Source organism: Lagopus leucura, unplaced genomic scaffold (assembly GCF_019238085.1).
Source record: "Lagopus leucura isolate 7727_CA_CO unplaced genomic scaffold, USGS_WTPT01 Super-Scaffold_100008, whole genome shotgun sequence".
NCBI lineage: Eukaryota > Metazoa > Chordata > Aves > Galliformes > Phasianidae > Lagopus > Lagopus leucura.
Genome location: NW_024962265.1, coordinates 21,197,682 through 21,218,514, shown reverse-complemented (window position 1 = coordinate 21,218,514; position 20,833 = coordinate 21,197,682). Strand labels below are relative to the sequence as shown.

At 42.6% G+C, this 20,833-nt stretch overlaps 1 protein-coding gene across 5 annotated transcripts in view; it reads right to left on the bottom strand.

The window, feature by feature from the left end:
• Window positions 1-18,779, bottom strand: part of CADPS2 (calcium dependent secretion activator 2) — a 299,293-nt gene extending 280,514 nt beyond the window's left edge. For all 5 annotated transcript variants that reach the window (XM_042872622.1, XM_042872623.1, XM_042872625.1 and 2 more), the window contains exon 1: window positions 18,366-18,779. In XM_042872622.1, coding sequence (XP_042728556.1) covers window positions 18,366-18,692 — 327 coding nt within the window. In that variant the 5' untranslated portion in view covers window positions 18,693-18,779. The remainder of the gene's footprint in view (window positions 1-18,365) is intronic.
• Between the last annotated feature and the right edge of the window lie 2,054 nt (window positions 18,780-20,833).

Below are 20,833 nucleotides of genomic sequence, written 5' to 3'. Positions count from 1 at the left end.
GATCACGTTCTCACAACTTCAACCTGTTTTCCTCTACATCTTCTATTTAGTTGATAGATGCCCTTTAAAGAATCTCATAGAACTGCTTAAAACTTAAGATCTTCTTATTTGCTTTCAACCACAATACCAGAGGGATTAGAAGCATTTCTACCCTGCTTCAGACTGAAACAATTTAGAGCTCTGCCTAGCTAGTACAAAGACTAGCACCAGCTTCTTCAGAAGAACCTGACTATAAACTGCAAGTAATTTGTCGCAAATAAAAATTTAATTATGTAATAAATAGAAATGATAAGTTTAGACCTTTAACCAAACAGTTCAAGGGCCTTAAGACATGTTATGATATCGATTAAAAATATGGTTAGTTTAGAAAAAAAGATAAATTCTTTTGGTCCTAAATCTCTCTCTCTAATATTCCTGTCCTACTGCCTGGCCCATAGTAACAGGCTGGACAGAACCCCACATCCATCCTCCCAGCACATGCTGCAGAGCAAGCAGAAGGCTTCTGTCCACACAAGGTGCTTCATGTTGATGCATATTACTGAGAATAAATTGGACAAGCAAAACTGCTTTAAAATATGCTAACCAAGTGAACAAAACTGTAAAAGGTCTGATGTACCAATGCTATTGCAAAAAAAATTAGTAAAAACAGGAAAACATTGTGAGATATGAATAATAAAAGACAGTTTACTCCTCCTGTAGAATTTGTATCCATGAGTTATTTTGTTTTCTGTTGTTGTTTCATTTTGAAGAAAAGTTTTACTCAGCAACTCCAGTAAGTTATCTGCTGCCTGATTTGCTATTCCTCAATGATATCAAGCACAGCTGAGAAGCCTTTCCTCTTAGAAACCAATTAACAAAATCATAACATTCAGATTAAATTATCTCTATTACTTCATTAAAAATCAGGAGTAAGAATGGGAGTTGCACTGCTACAGAGCATATCATGAAAGACTGCAGCTGCATCCCATAATCTAATTTAGTTTCAAGATGGCTGCTGTAAAGAAAAGCAAGATAAAGTGAATGAATTTTTACCATAAGCACTCCCTATTTTCATGAGGATGTCTTTAAAATTACCACTTCCACAGAAGAGCAAACCAGTGAAATAGGAGGAGACAAGGAGAAGTTCCAAACAAACTCAGGAATGTAGACCCACCAGTTGACAGCCACCACAATACATCAGTGGGACATCACGCGGGTACAACACTCTGTACTCACCAATCCCATGAGGTTAAGAACATCACTGTCCCACAGAAGTGGTTGGTATTGAAACGAAAGCACAATCTTACAAGAAAAAAAAACTCATCCTGCTATATATTCCTATGCTTTATAGTAATGAACTTTTAAATATCATAATAGTCCATATTCCTGCTTATTTTTGCATCTATTTTAATACAATGGTTGCCATGCCATGATATGCTTCTCCTGACTACTAGGAACTAAATAGCAACTGAAATTCAGACATTTGATAAAAACAGGAATCTGTCTTCTTCTCCCTCCCCAGGGGACAGAGATTACAATGCTATTTAGCCATTTTTGTAAAGGATTTTTTTTTCTTCTTTAAATGCCTTATTATTGCAAAGTGGTAACGTTTTTCTTAAAGTCTACTACTTAAAAAGTCTATGGAACGATCTCAGAAATATTTATTTCAAAGCATTACATAATATCATTATTAGCATTTTATTTCAAATCATGACTCATGGATATTCATTCTGAAAAGCTATAAAATAAAAGCACTTGGAAACACGCAGTGAGAGACCAGGGCAATAACGAAAACAAGAATGGAAATCAATAAAGAGAGAAAGAACTAGACCAATGGGAACTGGACCATATCACAGACCATAATTCACTGGTGACTAACTTAGACTGAATGCTAACGACTGAGAGCTAGCAGGAACACATTTGATCAAAACGTATCTGACAGTGCAGAGCTCAAAAGGCAAATCAGGCAGGTCTCTCTGAAGCTACGGTAATTAGAGCTTAGCGGTGTGACCATTTTTTGTTCCCTTCTTAAGAAAAAGAAAAAAAAATAGCCTTGAAGCTATTACTCTCTGCAAATGCTTAGTTACAACTCCACAATACATTCATAGAGTATATACTTGTGCAAAAACCTGCTGAAATGAAAAAAGCTCCCCTGGGGGCTGGAAGGTGGCTCCTTTTCCCTGAAGGCCAGGGCCTGTGAAGGGCACTGCAAGTGCATAAATGGGAAGAGGTTAAGCAGTTCGAGGACAGCACACACATTAAATAACATGAAGGCTGACAAGATAACATCAGTTGTCTGAAAGAAACAACGCAAAGAAGCTGGCTGAAAGCCTCCCAGCCTTCTCTGCTAACAACACCTGCGCTCAGAGACAGAACAAGAATGAGCCAGCGGGGGAACTACTCACTCAAAGGACGTAAAATCCAGGTCCAGGGGAGAACAGAGACACTTCCCTACACAGATCACAACAAAGCAGTCCAGAATGGACATTCAGGAACAGGAGGTACAAAGGCCCACCAGTCTGAGCTAGAGCTTGGTGCAAAGCCCCCCCGTACCCCCTCGCAGCTCTCCATGTTCTCTCAGGTATGGTGAGCGCTATCAGGGAGCCCAGGGAAGGAGACTGGTACTTCACCTCAGCACCACAACAAAACAGGAACACGAGAGGGCAGCAAGGACAAAACCCACACTGGCAGGTTTTTAGGTCCTGTTAGCACACTCTGGTAACCTCCAGTAACAAAAAAAAAGCAACCAACTACTGTCTCTCTCAGGTTAAGGGTGAGTGGAAGTGTCAGTTCCTCCAGTACACTTAAACACCAGCTGGGGAGGGGAAGCCACAGCTTCCTCCTTCCAGCATCCTGGGACCCTCTCTAATCCAATGAAAACAAATGGTAGACCACAGTTTATGTTTAGAATCTATTATCTGTCTTCAGTTCCTGTATCACTGAAGTTCATCCAGCAGAAGAAACCCTACCTTACCTTGAGACAAACTCACCCCAAAGGTCAAGGAGACAACTGAACCACAGCTTTCTGCTCGAGAGCAGAGCCATGAGCTTTAAGAAGTGCAGTGTCTCCAGATGCCGCTCAAAGCTGATACTGAGCTAACTTAAGTGAGGCACCCAGCCAAACCCTCGGTGTCTGAAGGCTTTAAAAAACTAGTAGGAGTGGAAAACCTGCATTTTTTTTCTCCCTTTCCAAAACACTGAATAATCTAGAGGTTGTTTTTTAGTTTTGTTTCGCTTTAAAAAGATTTTTTTTATAACAGTAGCAGTTCAGTTTTGGAGAGAAAAAAAAAAAAAAAAAGGATTAACTTTGTCATATAGAATTATCAAGAATCCTTCCCTCTTGGATCACCAGGAAGGGCCATGCCACCATCACTAGATCCTCAACACAAGCCTTTCTCATTAAAGTTGTCAGTAAATTCCTATCTTTTATCTCGAAAAAGCTGTGTAAGATGACTCAGTACACACTGTGCTAGTAATTTATGTATCTAACCAAAAGCAAAAGAACAGGATTCCTGATCTCCATCTCTCCCACTGTCAGAGGAAAAAACAGCACATCGATTAGGAACGTGCCAGAGGAATGGAGCTGTGCTTATGCAGCTGTAGCATAGAGAATTGAGGGGTGCTCCTTGTCTAGAGATGCAATTTCCTTTCCCAGATTCAGATAAAATCAACTTTCAATATTTCTGTTATTGGCAAAGTGAGAGTAGAGGACCTATACTTTGTGCAAAACATGAAGGCTATCCAAGGGTATAATAATGAAGGGCTGAAGTATACAGAAATCAGAGTAGGCAGAGCTCCTGGTCCTTCATTTTCACAAAGACTACCAAATTAAGATGAGAAGTTTCTTCTGCCCCTTCTAAAGCATTTCTTGCCTCTGGCACAGACAACACAGCCTCAAAACAAAAGGTGAGCATGCTGTTTGGTAAAATCCAGTATAGTTAAGGAGTCTGAAATAAGGTTTGCCTGACTTTGTGCGAGCAAGCCTCACAGGAATGGGAATTAGAGTTTCCAAGTGATTCACTTGGTCCCCAGCACAGTAGTGAGCACCAGTCCCAAGAAGCACAGAAATAATGACTGACCATCACATTAATTTATGGCACACTCTTTGTACCAACTTTCCCAAAAATTGTCATTCCTTAGAAGTGCTGAGTAGGAGTAAGGCAGACAGGCCTTCCTGGAACTTTCCAACATCAGGAGATGCTGAATTATTATTACATATACTTGAATTACTACAAGCAGTATAAAAGATGACACAGAAGTCACATGCTGTTGTACTCTATTCAGCCTCAAAGTTGTGAAAGGAAGTTAAGAAGGAAGCATCTTTTGTCAAGTAAAAAAAAAAATGTTAGTGGGTGTGAATACAAAGACACTGACTCAAATACACTGCAAAACTAATTCAAAAAGCTGTGGCATAATTTCCTCATTCCAAATGCTGTCTGCTAAGAGCATTCAAGCCATATGCAAGAGTACAATGAGAACGCACAAGTATGGCAGTGTGCTGCACACCCTGACCGCTCAGCCTCCCACAGCCAGCGAATTGCTTGACCCACCAGATGTCTGCCACACTGCTCTGCAGCTGCCAAACAGGGCCATGGCAGAGCGCCAGAGCTGCCTTCTCAGAAGCTGATTCCATAACCTGGAGCTCGGAAGGAACTTCAGATTGCAGTCTGGCTAAAAACAAATTAAAACAAAGGCCCACAGCAATGCTCGGACAGAATGCATACAGATTGTTACCACTGAATAGTCTTTGTTCTTTATCATTGCTGCACTTAATTATTTTGAGAGCTTGCTGATATGCATGGCTATTGAATTTGAATTCCCTTCTCAGCAGTATGTATTTTGTCAGAAAGATCTCTTTAGCCTGGAAATTGAAAAGTGAGAGTTTATTCTCCACACCAAGGAGCTGAGAAGAGTTTCACAGGTCAGTCATCAGAACTGAAGCATTGGGAAATCTGAATGAGGTGATTTGGAGTTTCTTCAGGTACAGAGCCTGAGAGTTGCTTCCAAAGGAGGGCAGCAGGTCTCTATATTCAAAGGAGTGCAGCCAACTCAGGAAAGGGAAACAGAGATGATGTTTCCGTATCTGACCTAGATTGAGAAGGTCTAGTCCCACGTATTCATGAACTTGCTACAGTTACTGAACAGGTTGCCCAGAGAAGTTTGTGGATGCTCCATCTCTGGAGACATTCAAGACAGGTTAGATGGGACTCTGGGCAGCTGAGCTGGTGGGCGGCAGCCCTATCCATGACAAGGGAGTCGGAACGGGGGGGATCTTTAAGGTCCTTTCAAAAATCTACACCATTCTATGACTTAAAAGATGATAAAAATCAAGTAATTTATTTGCTTTTTACACTTGTTTTCTGGCTTAAAGAGTACCACAGTTTTTATCTAGACAACAATGAAGCAGCTAAGATTCTGCCATATGGGTGAAAAAAAAATTATAATCAATAAAAATGTTAGGGTAAGTGTTAAAGGAGAAACAGCAGGCCTCAGGAAAGGTAGCTGCAGAGTTCTTCAGGACTGCAAGGACTGCACTATAAACACAGTATTTCCATACTTGTTGTGACAGAGAGAACAGGAACATCATATTTAAGTCTTCTGATTTGAAATCTGATATTGAAATTCAAGGCTGGCAGGCACTAGCAAGCACAGCAGATAAGAACACTGTGCTGGAAAAAACAGCCAGCGTGGGAGCTGTGCTGCCAGGACGGGGATGGAATTTAGAGTCACACATACACAAGGGCTCAGCAGAACTTCTGTTAGATTTTCACTTTCCCCAGCCATGGGTTATGTGCACACAATTTGCAAATATACATGTAATTGGCTCAGCAGCTGCCACTTCAGAATCTGTGTCCGTAACTCAGCCAGCACCAACATAACTGCATGTTTGACACCTCTTAGCAAATCTCCTGCATCCATCTCCTCTTTAAAAATGTTAGTCTAGTCCATTCTGGTCTTTCTCACCCATCTGTACCAATGGACATACTTGTTTACTTGCTGTATAAAAAGAAGAGCCCAATAAATTGCTACAATTTTTAATTTTCTTATTAGGCTTAGAAATAGCAAGCAACTCATAAACATATTTTGGTAGTGCCTTAGGTTCTGCTCTTTATTTAAACATGGCTGTAATAAATAAATATTCTAACCTCTGCCTTAAACACATACTGGCATATGCGTATGCCATCCACGGATGGGTTCACTTCGTTGACAAAATGATCTGGTCTCCCACTCTGAATCCTTCATCCTTTCTGAAAGAGAAACTTTGATGTTTATGATGTTAATACGTAATTCTTTCTATTTTCCAGTCTCCCCAGCATCACAGGTAGAAATGGATTTGCATTGCTGACCATCTGTATTGCTCCGAGTTTCAGCATCTCACAGCTCTTTACAGAATCTCTCAATCTACACAACTCTCCTGCTATTATAATCAGTACGCATTACCCACCCCGTTTATCTTATTAGCACTGTCACTGCAATTGTGATCACTGATATGAAGAAGCTGTTCTACTGTAACCACATCACCACTAAACATTTTTTTCCTCCAAAAAGCAGCTTGTGACAGCTCTGCTACTTGCTCATTGAAGTCAACATAGGAAAAACAAGAGAGCTAGCTGTGCAGATCAGCAGTACGATGGTTTTGTTGGCTTTTGCTATTATTATTATTAATAGAAAAATTAGAAAAGTTGTTTTCCTATTGGAAGTACTTTTTTCCCCACTGTAGAAAAAAATATAAATTGAACCGAGTTACAAAAAGTATCTTTCACACTAGGAGACATATGCCATGTTTTGACCCACAGCAAGTTCCTGCAGCCATGGTACAAATCTGTACTCAAATACAACAACAAATATGATATTTAAGTCTTATGTTTGCAAGACCTAAGAGTAGAAACAGAAGAGTAGAAATTCAGTGTACTTTATTCAGCAGGACACACTGAGCTAGCCCCAAGGAATCCGATCAATCCTGAAAGCTCAATATTAATAAAAAAAAATAAAACCTGCACTGTTAGCAAAAGCCATAAGAACATATTTGCTTCCCTATCATGAGGTTTAGGAGTTTCATTCTATATGAGACAGCTGCCAGACTGAGCCAAGACAGAAGTATGTATCTGGTGGTGGCAGTAGGAGGAGGAGAAGGCCTAGAAAAATAAATAGCAATTAGCAGGTTTTACAACAATAAATGGAAAAAGATATTTCTGAAAAAACAGCAATATTCAATGACTTTTATTTGGTATAGAGCTTAATTGCTGTAAAACAGATTAGGCAGTAATATGCCATGAAGCACTAATTCCCCACTCCTCACGACAGTATCCATAGATTTTCTTTCTGTGGGCGTACACAAGCTCATCATTCCCCTCTTTCCACTATCTGAATGTACCCAGAGTTATAACACAACCTCACACAACCAAAGGGATCCTGCTCAGAAGCATTTTGCTACCGACAAGAAGGGGACAGGACAGAGGATGCAGGCATTTCATCTTAAGCCTGGGCTCCTCAGCCTCAGACCCTGGCAGATGCTTGGAAGTGGCACAGGAAATCACATGCAGGGTTCTGTGCAGCTCCCAACCTATTATAGCTTTGTCTAAATTTCTATAAACACGTCAAAGTAATTGAGGAACAGGGCTATTTACAACATTTCAGGATATAAATTAAAGAGCACTCAATTAGGCAGAAATGCCCAAACGGTGCCTGAATGAAACTTAACCCCTGATTAGTTCCTTTAAATAACTGCTTAAAATTTGTAAAAACTCGTTACTTTGGCTAGATTGTTTCTCCCCAAGAAAGAAGTCTTCCTTTTTTTGTTTTTGCTTTTTAAACACAGTATTTACAGTTTTCAGACTGCTATTTTTTCAAGATCTTGGAAAAGGGAAGCTACAGCCCATTTGGTGGCCCATTCACTGGAAAGCAAGCAGTTGCCACATATACACATGCTAACAATCAAAACAGAGATAATTCTATCCAAAAGGTCCCCTCCAAGCATTAAAAACTTGCTCAGTTGTGACAGCAGAAGACTATTGCAAAGGCAACTATTAGAAAGAAATACAGTATGTCAGCACATTTCATAAATAAGTTCCATGGAAGTCACACATTAAATTAAAAAAAAAAAACAACAAACATAACAAAGAGTATTTGATATTAAAATGGAAAAACTCTTCTATCTGTCATTCTGCCTCCATTAATCCCCACCTCAGCACTAGAAAGCATAAGCATAACAACCTCCTGCAAATCAGTTCAGGTCTGGTGGATTAGATTCAGTGGATGGCTCACAGTGTCGCAACATTTTCCAAGGGCACTTTATTTGCTGTCTGAAGATATTCTTGAAAATCATTTCCCAGTCATTAATTATGCATTCCATTTCTTATAATCAGCTCTTTTAATTAGTATCCCAGGCAGCTTTGCTGAGAATCCCACACTTTCAATAATTAGGGGCAGCTTATTGCCCCTAATTAACTTCAGGCACAGCAAGACTGTATTACTTTGTTACTTCAACAGTTTTTACGTTTGTATTGCATATTCGGCCCTGCTTTACTGGTTCAGAAAGGAGACCGGTTTTGCTCCTTTAGGTTCCAGTTATCTCTCCTGACTTTGTACTAGCTGCTGTATTTCTCAGTCTTTCTGACTCTCCAAAGTCAGCTCCACGCTAGTGAGTGGTGCGACAAAAGAAGAGTGCATCTGCAGAGCAAAAGCTGATGCAGGGGACTTAACTTCACCCTAAATCCATTTCAGGCATCTTTACCTCAAGACCATCATTAGTCTGGTTTCAAGAACTGGACATGCTCCAGAATGCAACTGTTTAGCTTTGCCCACAGTCACGCCTGCGTGCTCTAAATCCAACTCTGAATGGGGACAAAGAGAGAGACTTTAATGCGTGCTATTGACCTGGGCTGAAATGTTGATGTGGGCACTGATGCCATTACCAATGAAGCATTACCTCCAGGGGCAGTTTTATTTTTTAAGAAATCCACTCACCTCACTGGGGCATTCTTTCACAGCTACTGGACAGTCATCATGTACATCAGCTCAAAATCAGTTAGCAAGGATTGGCAAAACACAGAGATCAGGGTGAGACATGGACTTTATTTTTTTAGACTATCAGAAGAACTCTGCCAGCCTGTGCAGCCTCCTTCCCTTGTGTGATGCTTCACGTAATTAAGTGCACTTGTAATAGATACAGCTTATAATACAGCAAGAGGGTCAGGTAAGGAGGCTTCTGCCAGCTTACGGGTTTTATCACATCTCTGTGACCTCTTGAAACTCATCCCAGACTAAAAACTGTAGTTAGCAAATTAATGTGTTCTTGATATATTAGATTTTAAATACACAGAACACATTAAATAGCAAGTGGTTTAGTGAAAATCTGAATAGTTTGTTGCCACTTTAAATAAACAATACTAATTCTTAGAGCTTGCTGTCTGTAGACAGGAAACATCATATAAAAACAATAGAAAGACTGTCAGAATCCAACTGTTCCAACTTTGAGGAAGACCAAGGAAATACGATGGGTAATAGCGAGTTCTATTCCAGGGTATTGCTGCCCTTCCTTGTGCTTTAGAAAGAAGCCATAACAACAAATTCTACTACCAAAATTCCCCACATCTTATGCAGGTAAGAATGGCATTCTTAATTTATTTCATCTGCAGAAACACAAACAAAATATATCTATGTATATATCCATATCTCACTAGAACTCAGTTTCCAGATTACTTTTCTAAAATGGCTTTAAAAAAGAAGTTCCAAGTGGTAGAACATAGGTTTCATACATACAAAACATGGTTAATCATTTTCAAATATTCATAGTTATGGAAAAAGTCCATTTAAGGAATGGTACCTAAAAACTAGGATGGAAAAGACAGACAACTTGAGAAATGGACCTTAAAAATCTCAAGCGATGCTATTAAAGCCATTCCATTTGGGAGCCGAATTGTGCTGAGAAGGAAAACAAACACATAAATGAAATTATTGTGTGGTACACATTCTAATATTTATGCTAAAATGCTCATAATTATTTCATCAACCATGTACTAGTACGCATTGAACCTACATTTATAAACCATGCATGTGGTTACTGGAATGCTATTGCATTTGGTGCTAAGTCATCACAAGGTGAACCTGAGTGCCCACTCAGGCAAACATATTCCTATTCTGCTCAGCAGATGTGAGCTGAAGATTACAAGACCCAGATGAAAATTTCTGATGGAGTTTGAAATTTCAGTCTCCAAACAATATCACTATTTGTTGCACTTCAGTTCCTACTGGTAAGGGACTGAAAAGTCCTCTGCCTTTATTGATAATGCAGGAAGGAAGGGAGAGTGAGGGGAACAGAGTGCTGCAATGATTTAATATCAGATCTCTACCAAATAACTACTCCTTTTATTTCTTTTCCTTGCTTATACTCCATCCATAAGTAGATCAAAATAAACTGGTCAACATAAATATTTTAGCACTAATGCATATATTAAGCAGTTGGAATGGCAAAACATTCCTAGAGCACTTTTGTAGGAGAAACAGCTGCCCATACCCTGCAACAAGGCCTCAGAATACATAATTCAGGAATAAATAAAGGAATATATGAGCAAAACTGGGTCTGCTCCTCAGCACACCTAGCAAAATAAATATGCGGCACAGGCTGCTTGGAGATTGATTCTTTTTATTTATTTAATTTCGTGCAAATAAAAATGGAAACAGAACTGGAAGAAGATTCTTCTTCAATCACCTTCTCTTTTCCTAGTATTTTTTTCTTCAGGTCATGGATTTTACAAAGTGCTCGCTGAAGGTCTGCCCATTCTTCACAGTGTTGTTAATTAATGCTTTCCTTCTCCCTGACAGGAAGAGCACTCAAGAACATTCTTAAACTTACTCATACAGTAACCATGCCTGAAGAGAGGTATATATTTTATCTCCTTGACAAAATAAGAACCAGAAACAAATTCTCTTATAAAGAACCATCAACTTCTAGAGAACCTTAAAGAAAAAAAAATAAATAAGTAAAAAGCCTTCAGTGCTTAGGGCTGTGAAAATAACCTTAAAAACACAAACCTAAGCTGATGCAGCCTGGTACCCACATACGAATGCTCTGCCTCTCCTGCTGCTCAGTTTCCCCCACACAGCAACAAACTGAAAACTGACTTTTCACAGCTGCTATTCCAAAACCTGTGGGAATAAACTGCAGCTCGGAAGAGCTGGCTGCTTTCAGTGTAGTGCCAGCACTTCCAGGCAGAAGCAGGCTTTGGAGGTAGTCACCAGGCAAAGGGAATGAGAGTTCAGCAGATGCTGAGCAGCTGAAAAACAAGTCATTTCCAGTGCTGAGCGTGCCACAGCCATCAGTGGGCAGCAGGAGGAGTAAGCTGGAAAATAAATCCAGTCGGCATCTTTGCAATTTTTGCACCAAAAAAACTGTATGAAAATGAGATGAATAGATTCAAAAGTTAAAGAAATTTGAGAGGTTGGCACCCACTTTGGATAGAGCAATATATTAACTGGGGCTCAGTACAGCTAAACACAGAACCAAAGTCAAGGCACAAAGACCAGCACCCTAACCCAAGCCCCTCAACTGGGAGAGGAGAGCCACGCACCTTTGCTGAGGGAAGCACATCCTGCCTGGCTGCACAGCCGCCTCCTGGGTGGATAAACGGGGAGCAAGTGCTGTCCCTGAGCTGTTAGCTTTCCACTTCCAGCCAGCACACAAATAAAAGAGAAGCAGTAGGAAACAGAGACGTGTCGAGCTAGCAAAGCAATAGAAATCTACACATAAAAAAGAAGCAAAATAGGAAAGTATGACACGTACACAGAGATACATTTAAAATGCAAAAGAATATTTACAGAAAACAACTTCAGGATGGCATTCACCAATATTAAGAAGAAATGGTGCAAAGCCAGACAGGAAATAAGTCTAATTAGTAAGCAAATGGTGATGTGGCTGGTGAGTTGTGCCCCAGAGCATGAAATGTACCAGAAATCGTACGAATGCAGGAAGGGGAAGGGGAATGGCAAATCTGCTTTTATAAGAAATACTTCATTCAGCAAATAGTCTATTGGCAAGCAATAAGTATTTTCTGTGCTGGCAGTATTCTCCAGTTAAAGACAAGTATGTGGTAATTATATTGTGACATACTGCCTTTATCCAGATGCAGGGAAAGCAATATGGTTTGGAGGGTAAAAATAATATTTTTACCAGCTTTATTCCTCTACAGCAGCAATGAATATGTTTCTCAGATGGCATCAGAGAAAACTGTAAGGACAAGAACAGCAGATTTGTTGTTTCTGCTTCTCTGTCACCAATTACCAACAGTTCAGATGCACAAAATATAAGTCAAGAATAACAAGTCAAGAACTGCCAGGCAGCCAGACCAGCCAGTTCCCTTTTACCATTCCTGCAGAGATGGCAGCAGTCAGTGGATTTCTCCAACTCATTCTGCCAGCTTCCCTGTAGAAAAACTAATAAGTAGTCTTTCTCGAGGAGTTTAAGTAGGTATTTCTTAATAGAGTTAACACACTTGTCAAGCCATGTGAGTGACAGAAAGAACTCAGCAACCTGAGATCACTCATTCAGAAAAGAAAAACTAAAAGCTATCCCTTAAGTGATCAAGAAATCTAATATTTGAAAGAAATCTACAGCTAAAATTGGCAGGGGAAACAAAAAAAGTAAGCAAAAGAAGAGACTGATTAATTTTTCAGCATTATAAAATGAGGTCTGTATCCTGTCCCTATATACTCATTCATTATGCAGCCACTTACCAAAGACTTGTTTTCCCCACACACTGCCCAGCTTTGGCCAAGCCACGTTCATCAGCTGTCTGGGCACCAGAACAGATCAGGATTAAATCACATCTCAGAGGGCTTGTCACTTCTGAAGTGGTGCTGGTAACCAGAAGGCTGTTTCACTCACCAGCCTTCACTATTTCTTCAGTTGCAGCTGACCCATTCATCCACAGCAAGCAACCTTCCTATTGCAGACAGGAATTCTGTCTTCCCATGGAGCAAGTTCTCACTGGGGTAAAAAGAACTGGTTTCTTATAATCTTAATTAAGTCTTACTAGGTATAGAGCTGTGAAAGCCAGCATCTTAATGATCTTTGACAGGACTTACCCAAACACACTAATTTGATTGAAAACAAAATACACGTTGCTTAATAAATTGTGACAACGTATTACCAAAGTATTTATGAAAGGGGGAAGGTAAGTAAACTTGATTTTAAATGACTACAGATTTCCTCTAAAAAAACCTTAAGATTTGTAAAAGAGAAGTTGAGAAGATGAATGGAAGACATCTTCCTGAAAAGCTCACAAGCAGAATTTTGACCAGATAACCAAGTTTTGTTGTTATGCTCATTCTCTGAAGCACATCTAGAATTACCAGTAAAAATGGTTTTGGATGTACTCTCCTTGCTACCTTAGCACTGGGAAGAAAAAAAGAAGAAGAAAAAAAAAAAGCATCTTATGAAAGAGGCTCAGAAGCCATGAGACAACTTTTTCTCCCCAGAACATGCTCAGCCAATCAGCAAGTAAGTACACATCACCAGCTTAAACCCAAGAACAAGAGAGGCCTGGGACAGGAGAAATAAAGGCACTGAGAACAGAATTGTCCAAGAATTAAGTCTGCTCCTGTAACCAACCATTTCCCACTCTGAGGTGTACTGGTGCAGCCTCACCTTGAATACTGTGCACAGTTTTGGGTCACATAGTACAAAAAAAGACAAAAAGCTATTAGAGAATGTCCAAACGAAGACTACAAAGACAGCAAGTGGCCTAGAAGGAAAGACATATAAGAGCAGCCGAGGTTCCTGTGTTTGCTCAGCGCAGAGCAGAGGAGCTGAGGGGAGGCCTGATGGCGGCTGCAGCTCCTCACAGGGAGCGGAGGGCAGCGCTGAGCTCTGCTCTGTGTGACAGCGACCCGGCCTGAGGGAACGGCATGGAGCTGTGCCAGGAGAGGGCAGCTGGGGGTTAGGAAAAGTTCTTCGCCAGAGAGTGGTCAGGCACTGGAACGGGCTGCCCAGGGCAGTGGATGCAATGTCAAACTGCTGCAGTTTGAGAATTTGGGCAACACTCTCAGACTTATAGTCTGATTCTTTTGTGGAGCGTGGACTGGGACTTGATGATCCTTATGGGTCACAGAATCACAGAATGGCCAGGGTTGGAAGGGACCTCAACGATCATGAATCTCCAACCCCCCTGCCACATGCAGAGTCACCTTCCAGCTTAAATGATTCTGTGATTTTCCTGCTAATTATTTAGCGAATACATATCAGTAACCACTTAGTTAGAGGTAGAGCCCAAGAAACAGGAAAGAACAAACTCAAAGTCCAGATGAAAGTAATTGGTTAAATATCACTACTCTACTTTAGAGTATTAACAAGAAGTTGACTGTTTTGAATGCTGTAAAAGGTTGCCCAGAGATGTAGTGGATGCCCCATCCTTGGAGACATTCAAAGTGAGGCTGGATGGGGCCCTGAGCAACCTGATGGAGCTGTAGATGTCCCTGTCCATTGCAGAGGAGTTGGACTAGATCCTTTCAGGGTCTCTTCCAACTCAAATGATTCTACAGTTCTATGACATACTCACAGGTGAGAAGGTGGAGAGAAGAAATGGAGCGAAAACAGCTCAACATGTATTCAGAAAGTAAACCTCATTGAGTTATGATTTCTAAACAGCCAGCTCAATCACTTCTGCTACTTATCACCTATGAAAGCAAGACTTGAATGATCAGCTTTGATGTACTAAGCCTTTCATGCATTAGGAAATCTCATTTAGAGTAGGAGCTTTATTCCCCTCCCACTCTTGGATTTCTATGCTGTGACTGCTTGATTACTGGAGTATATTTTAAGACCTTGAGGAAGAAGCACACTGGATGAATACTTTTTTGTTATTGTTAGTTAATTGTAGCAGTTCATTACCACTTCCTTCTCCAGGAAATGTAACTTGCAGAACTTGCCTTTAACCCCTAAATAAAACTGAGTACATACCTATGTCCCTCCAAAAGTAATGCCTCCTCTTTATTTCTGTGGAAACTACAATGGCTCTGTGCTATGTTCACATACACAGTTTTACCTTGATTGAAGATAGCTGCAGAGACAACACACTTCACTGTGTCATTTAAACCCCATTAAATTTCTGAAGACAACTGGAGGCTGCTGACTGCTTTGAGATCCATTCAGCTGGGGTGGAAAAGGAGAAGGAATGGCATTACTTAACTACAGCTTCTCTTTGCTGGACTAAACAGAAAGAAGACTGGAGTGGTAGAAAAGAAAGACGCTGAAGTATATTCTAGAAGACTCATTTTAAAGAAGTAGAAACTACAAAGATGTGGCAAAGCCTATTTAAAGCAAAGACAGGCAAGCCTTACTTGCTGAAAACATGATATGTAATGCATCGATGCACTAATATTTCTCTAAAAACCTTGACAATGCATGGCCAAATGCCCATAAATATCTACTGAAGAGATGTTATTAGGAGCATGATTAATACCTTGCTGAATTAACTCCATCTTTGCCAAGTCTGCTATGCTAACTTGAGAAACCACATTGAGCTTTTTTTTCCATGATACACCAAATCTATTCACAGACAACACAAGACATGAGGTAAAAGTAGGTCACCAACTAACTCTGAATGGTTAAAAGAGAGTATTCCTATCACATACCTTATAGATCACAGAAGGAATACAGTCAGATATCAAAGAATGTGTTTCAGCTATATTTGGGCTCAGCTGCATTGGATTTGGCATTAAAAACAAGCTGGTAGAGTTGATGGACTCTGGTAAATTGTTATAGATCTCTTAAAGTTGTTGTTGTTGTTTTTTAAACTAATCTTATGTATGAAAATAGAGCTGAGCTAATTTTACTTACACTGAAGAAAGAAGGATGAGAAAGGACAAGAGGAGTGAAACACTGCCTGCATTTAGAACTCTTTATGTTGATTAGTATAACTCAGCCCATTAAGTATGATGATGGTTTTGAGATACTGTGTGGTACATTTTAATCTGATACAGAAGCAAGAGTATCAGAAGCCAAACATATTGTAAACCATTTCCTTGCTGACATTACAATGCAAGTGAGGATATTTGGTATGTGAATCCCATCTCATTCCCTTACTGGATAATATGTTCCACACTGAAAAAGAAGCAAACGGCATTCTGCAATATTTGCTCAGCAATATGCCAAATGAACTGGCAGAAAGAACAAATTACTTCTGCTCTCAAGCAGGGAGGATACTATTCTTAGGTTATCAGAGAGACTGCTGGTACAAAAGCAGAAGAGTGCCCAACCAGAGACAGGCAGGGCTGGGAGCAGGAGCATAACAGGATCTACCTGGATCCCTTAGCCACTGCTAGCAAATGGGATACATGGCACTGAATGGCTTGTAACACAGGATGGGAACTTCTGCCCATCATAGAGAATGGCCATCACGTCACAAGCAGCAGGAGTGAAGGAGAAGGGCAGGAGATGAAGGGAGTCCCAATCTGTGCAGCACCTTGGTTCTGAGAAGATTCATTCGGGAAAAAGCACGGCACTTGTACCCTATGGAATATGACTCCAGCTAGCATATGTCATGTAGTGTCTTACCACAGGGCACAGCTTGTCTGAGAAGCTGACACAGAGCCCCAGTGCTGCACGAAGAGCAGCACAAGGAGGGCTGCTTCACGGGACTCACAGCCAACCACAGCCGGGATGGGGTGTCCTGAACTCCCAAACACAGGGGCTGGTTCTGCCACCTCGTTCTCAGTGATTCACTGGGTATTTCATCAGATTGTCAGATAAGGGGAAAGATGCTTGTGTATACTTCATTACTTCCAGAGAGAACTACAACTCCTAGAGAGAATTTCTTTATGTCTTATTTAAGAACATTGCTTTGTAACCAGCAAATACAAAGCATCTCAGTCTTGCAGCTAAGTCCCTACATACAATAAAACCAAAAGTCAGAATACTTTTAAAAGCAGAAATTAGCAAGAGTACCATTTAATTTAGGTACCAAGTCAATTGTCAATAAATCTGTTACCTGCTCTATGCTACAGCCACAAGCATCATATTTCTGTATTGGCTGCACATCAGTAATCTCCTATTATGAATCTTATTAACAAGAATAATTAATACCGAAGTTAATTTTAAAAAGCAGTTCTTATATTTAGTGACCAAGCTCAGTGAGAAGTCAGTGTTCAGCATTTCCTGCTGCTGATGGCCACAGGTTGTGACTTGGGGGCTGATGGAGAAAGAACTCATCAGCAAGAGAGCGATGGGTACCAGTGCGAGCCACATCCAGGCTGTGGGGCTGCATCTCTGAAGGCTCTCAAGGTTCTGCTGGACAAAGACACAGATTAGCTGCTGTGGTGCTGGTGTCAACCTAGGTTGGGGCAGGAGGTGACCTGCAGACATCCCTTCAAACTGTGATGGGGTGGGGAATCCCACTGGGGAAGGCAGAATCCCAATTTTATGGGATTTTCTTTGGCGTTCTGCTTATGAAAAGTCTTTAAATAGCTTTTGCAGTTTAAATACCTGCAACTTAATAAAATCAAAATGTTCTTCCAGCAATAATCTTATTATTACCACCACATTAACTTGTCAAAGGATTCTCTAAGCACAAATCACCTACAGCAGGCATGATAACTGCCATCCTCAAACATTTCCTATTGCTTTTTGCAAGCTTTAGGGACATAAAAGTACTAAGGCTAAAGGGAACTGAGTTCTGACGGCGACCAGCCAATATCCTTCTGAAATGTGACATAGGCACTTCATTGCTGTTTTCTTTGTTACAGAACTGAGCAGAAAGTAAAAGAAATGCAAAGATTTTAGATCAAACAATTCAAGAACTGAGTGCTTGAAGTGGTTCCCTGGAAACTGAATGCTCTGTTTCCAAACTTTAAATATTCTGCCTATTTAGTAGCTCAGTAAGTGGCATCATTACAGCACAGATTCCTGCCCCATCGCCGCTCGTTCTCAGTCTCTGACGGAGGAGAGACAGAGCACATTTGGTGAATCCTCGCTAGAAGGCCGCTCTCATCAAAACCGGAACGTTCAGCGGCTCTGTGCATACAGACCGCACTTAAGGATTCAGGAAACGCAACAGTTCCCCGCTCAGCGGGAGCACCGCCGCAACACCGCGGCCGCACTGACAGCGGAGCGGCTCAGGGGCGCTCGGGCTGGGGCGCGCGGGAGGCGCTGCGGTGGCTGTGCCCGCGCCGTGCCCTGACAGCGGCACCGCTGCAGCCGCACAGCGGCCCCGGGCGCCTCGACCCCCACGGGGACTTCCGCGCCGCTCCGCAAACTTCCCGGAGTTTCCCGCCGCGGTCGCCCCGCTCCGGGCCGGGGATCCCCGCACCGCCGCCCGCTGCCACCTGTTGCGGGCCGGAGCGCGGCGCTGGGCGGAGCGGCGGAGCGGGGCGGGCGGCGGGGCCGGGCTCACCTTCTGCTGCCGGCGGGCCATGTCCGTGGGCTGCTTGGCGTTGAAGGGGTGCGCGATGCACCTGGCGATGAAGACGTAGAGCTGCAGCCGGAGCCGCTTCTCCCGCTCCTCCCGTTGCAGCCGTTCCTGCTCCTCCCGGCCCTCGCTCAGCACCGAGGGGCTGGGGCTCGCCGCCCGCCCCACGCCGCCCTCTCTGCCCCGCGGGTCCCGCGGCGGCGGCGGCAGCGAGCGCGGCGAGGAGCCCCCGCCCGCCGCCAGCAGCGCGTCCCGCCGCTCTTCGTCCAGAAGCTCATCGGACTCCTCCTCGCTGGAGGACGGGTCCAGCATCGTGCTCGGCGGCCGAGGGACAGAAAGGCACGCACCTTCCAGGACACGTCGAGTTTACACACGGACTGCTTCCTACCGGGAGCCGAGGGGCGGGACGGGGAGGCGGGGTCTGGGAAGGGGGTCGAGCCTGGGTTGCCGTGGGAATTGCTCCGAGCCGCTCCCGGCGAAGGCGGGGACGGGGACTGGCTACAGTGACGGACCGGCGCTGGGCTGCCCGGCACGGATCGGCACGGTGGCGTTCTCTGTCATGCGGTGTGAGAAAATCACCGGTGTCTCAAGTACCTTCAGTGAAATAACAGAGGAAAGCACTGAAAGCGGGGCTTGCTAACGGTGAGCTGAAGCTGAGGTGCGTGTCGCTCCTCGGAGGTCGCAGAGGTAGTTCATGTCCCTCAGAAACCCTTGCTTCGGACTCAGCTGGGTTCCTCTCTTCGCAGTCATGGCTGTGAGAAATGTCTGAAAGCCGACCAGCAGCAAAGCAGTGTTTCAGCTAACGTCATAAAGGTTTCACCACGGGAAAGCTGAGTTTCTGGAGTCTGATCGTGGCACCTGGCACAGGCTGTGGTATTTTACACAGACCCATCACTCCTTCCTGTGCTCCCCGTGCACCCACACATGCAGTCAGTACCAGGACATGGGGAACAGTGAGTGAGCAGGGCAAAGGCTGAGGGACTGCTGGCTCACAGGTGCATGGAATCATAGAATCATAGAATCTTTATGGTTGGAAAAGACCACTGAGACCATCTAGTCTAACCACTGACCATCACCACCACGCTCACTAACCATGTCTCTGAGCACTACATCTAACATGCTTCTTGAAAACCTTCAGGGACAGGGACTGTGTCACCTCCCTGGACATCCTGCTCCACTGCATCACCACTCATCCAGAGAAGAATTTTTTTTTCTAATATCCAACCTGAAGATGATGGTGACTGAGGCACACAGCTCTTGGCCTCTGCTGATTGGCAGTGGCAAGTTTTAAACGCACTAATTGGAAACTCGGTTCTCACTGTGTGCAGATGGCATTCCATCCCTGGGCCAGGCTGAGAAGTGTCCTTATCGATATCCATGCGTTATCTCTCCAGATTTGGGACAGGCTCTTTAAATCAGGCAGCTATCCCCTGGGAGAATTACCTTTCAGATGAAACTACTCCTGCTGTGGGCCACTATCAGCTAGATGTCAGTGTTAAGCATCAGGAGCCTGGGTTTTACCAGAGGAATGCAGTGTAGTGCTGGATACAGCCTGCTGACAGACACACAACCATCATCGAAGTCTGGGTGCTAAGGGAAGCAGTCATATAAAATAGCTCAGTTTTGTCATATCTGGTTGATTTGTATCCTTGATATAAACCAGTAATAGTACCAAAATGCAAAAGGGCAGTCAGGGAAAAGTATGAAAATTGATCTATTGATCATCTCTGATCACATTCCTTAGAGCAGGAATTGCTAAGGGCAATTTTTGTGGGTACCACCATCACCAGCTCTTCCCTGTGTTCCCAGGGCACGGCTGAAAACAGCACCAGTCATGTAGCCAGTAGGGAGCAGTTTCATAAAAATATGGAAAAAACATGGAACTGATTACTCTAAACTACGTTTTTTTTCACTAAGAGATGTACAATTTGCTCTCAGATTTACATATGCCTTTCACAATAATTTCAGTCATTCTAGTGGCAAATGAAAATTGAGTAACTGTCTAACACTGGAGATATGCAAAGCACTGATTGGAGTAGAACTCCCTGAAACTTCAGAACTGCCAGGTCATTAACAGTTTTAAATTTAATGGCCCAGACCATGTCTTAATCATCAGTCACTCTGCAAAAAGGCCAGGATAGTCACATTATTACTCATAAGATTCCATGTCTCTGCTTTATAGAACAGATAATGTTTGCTGTAGTCACTGCCCATGCCTTTTTGGAGGGAAGATCTCTCTTATTTTACTTCATGTTTCAAAAGAGAAGCACAGAACTGCTGAGGCTGGCAGGGATCTTCTGGTCCAGCACCCCAGAGCAGGGTGTCCAGGCCCATGACTGTCAGGTTTAAAATATCTGCAAGGATGGAGACTCCACAGCCTTTCTGGGCAACCCGTACCAATGTCAGACCAATTTCACAGGAAAGCTTTTTCTTCCAGTTGTATTTAAGTGGAA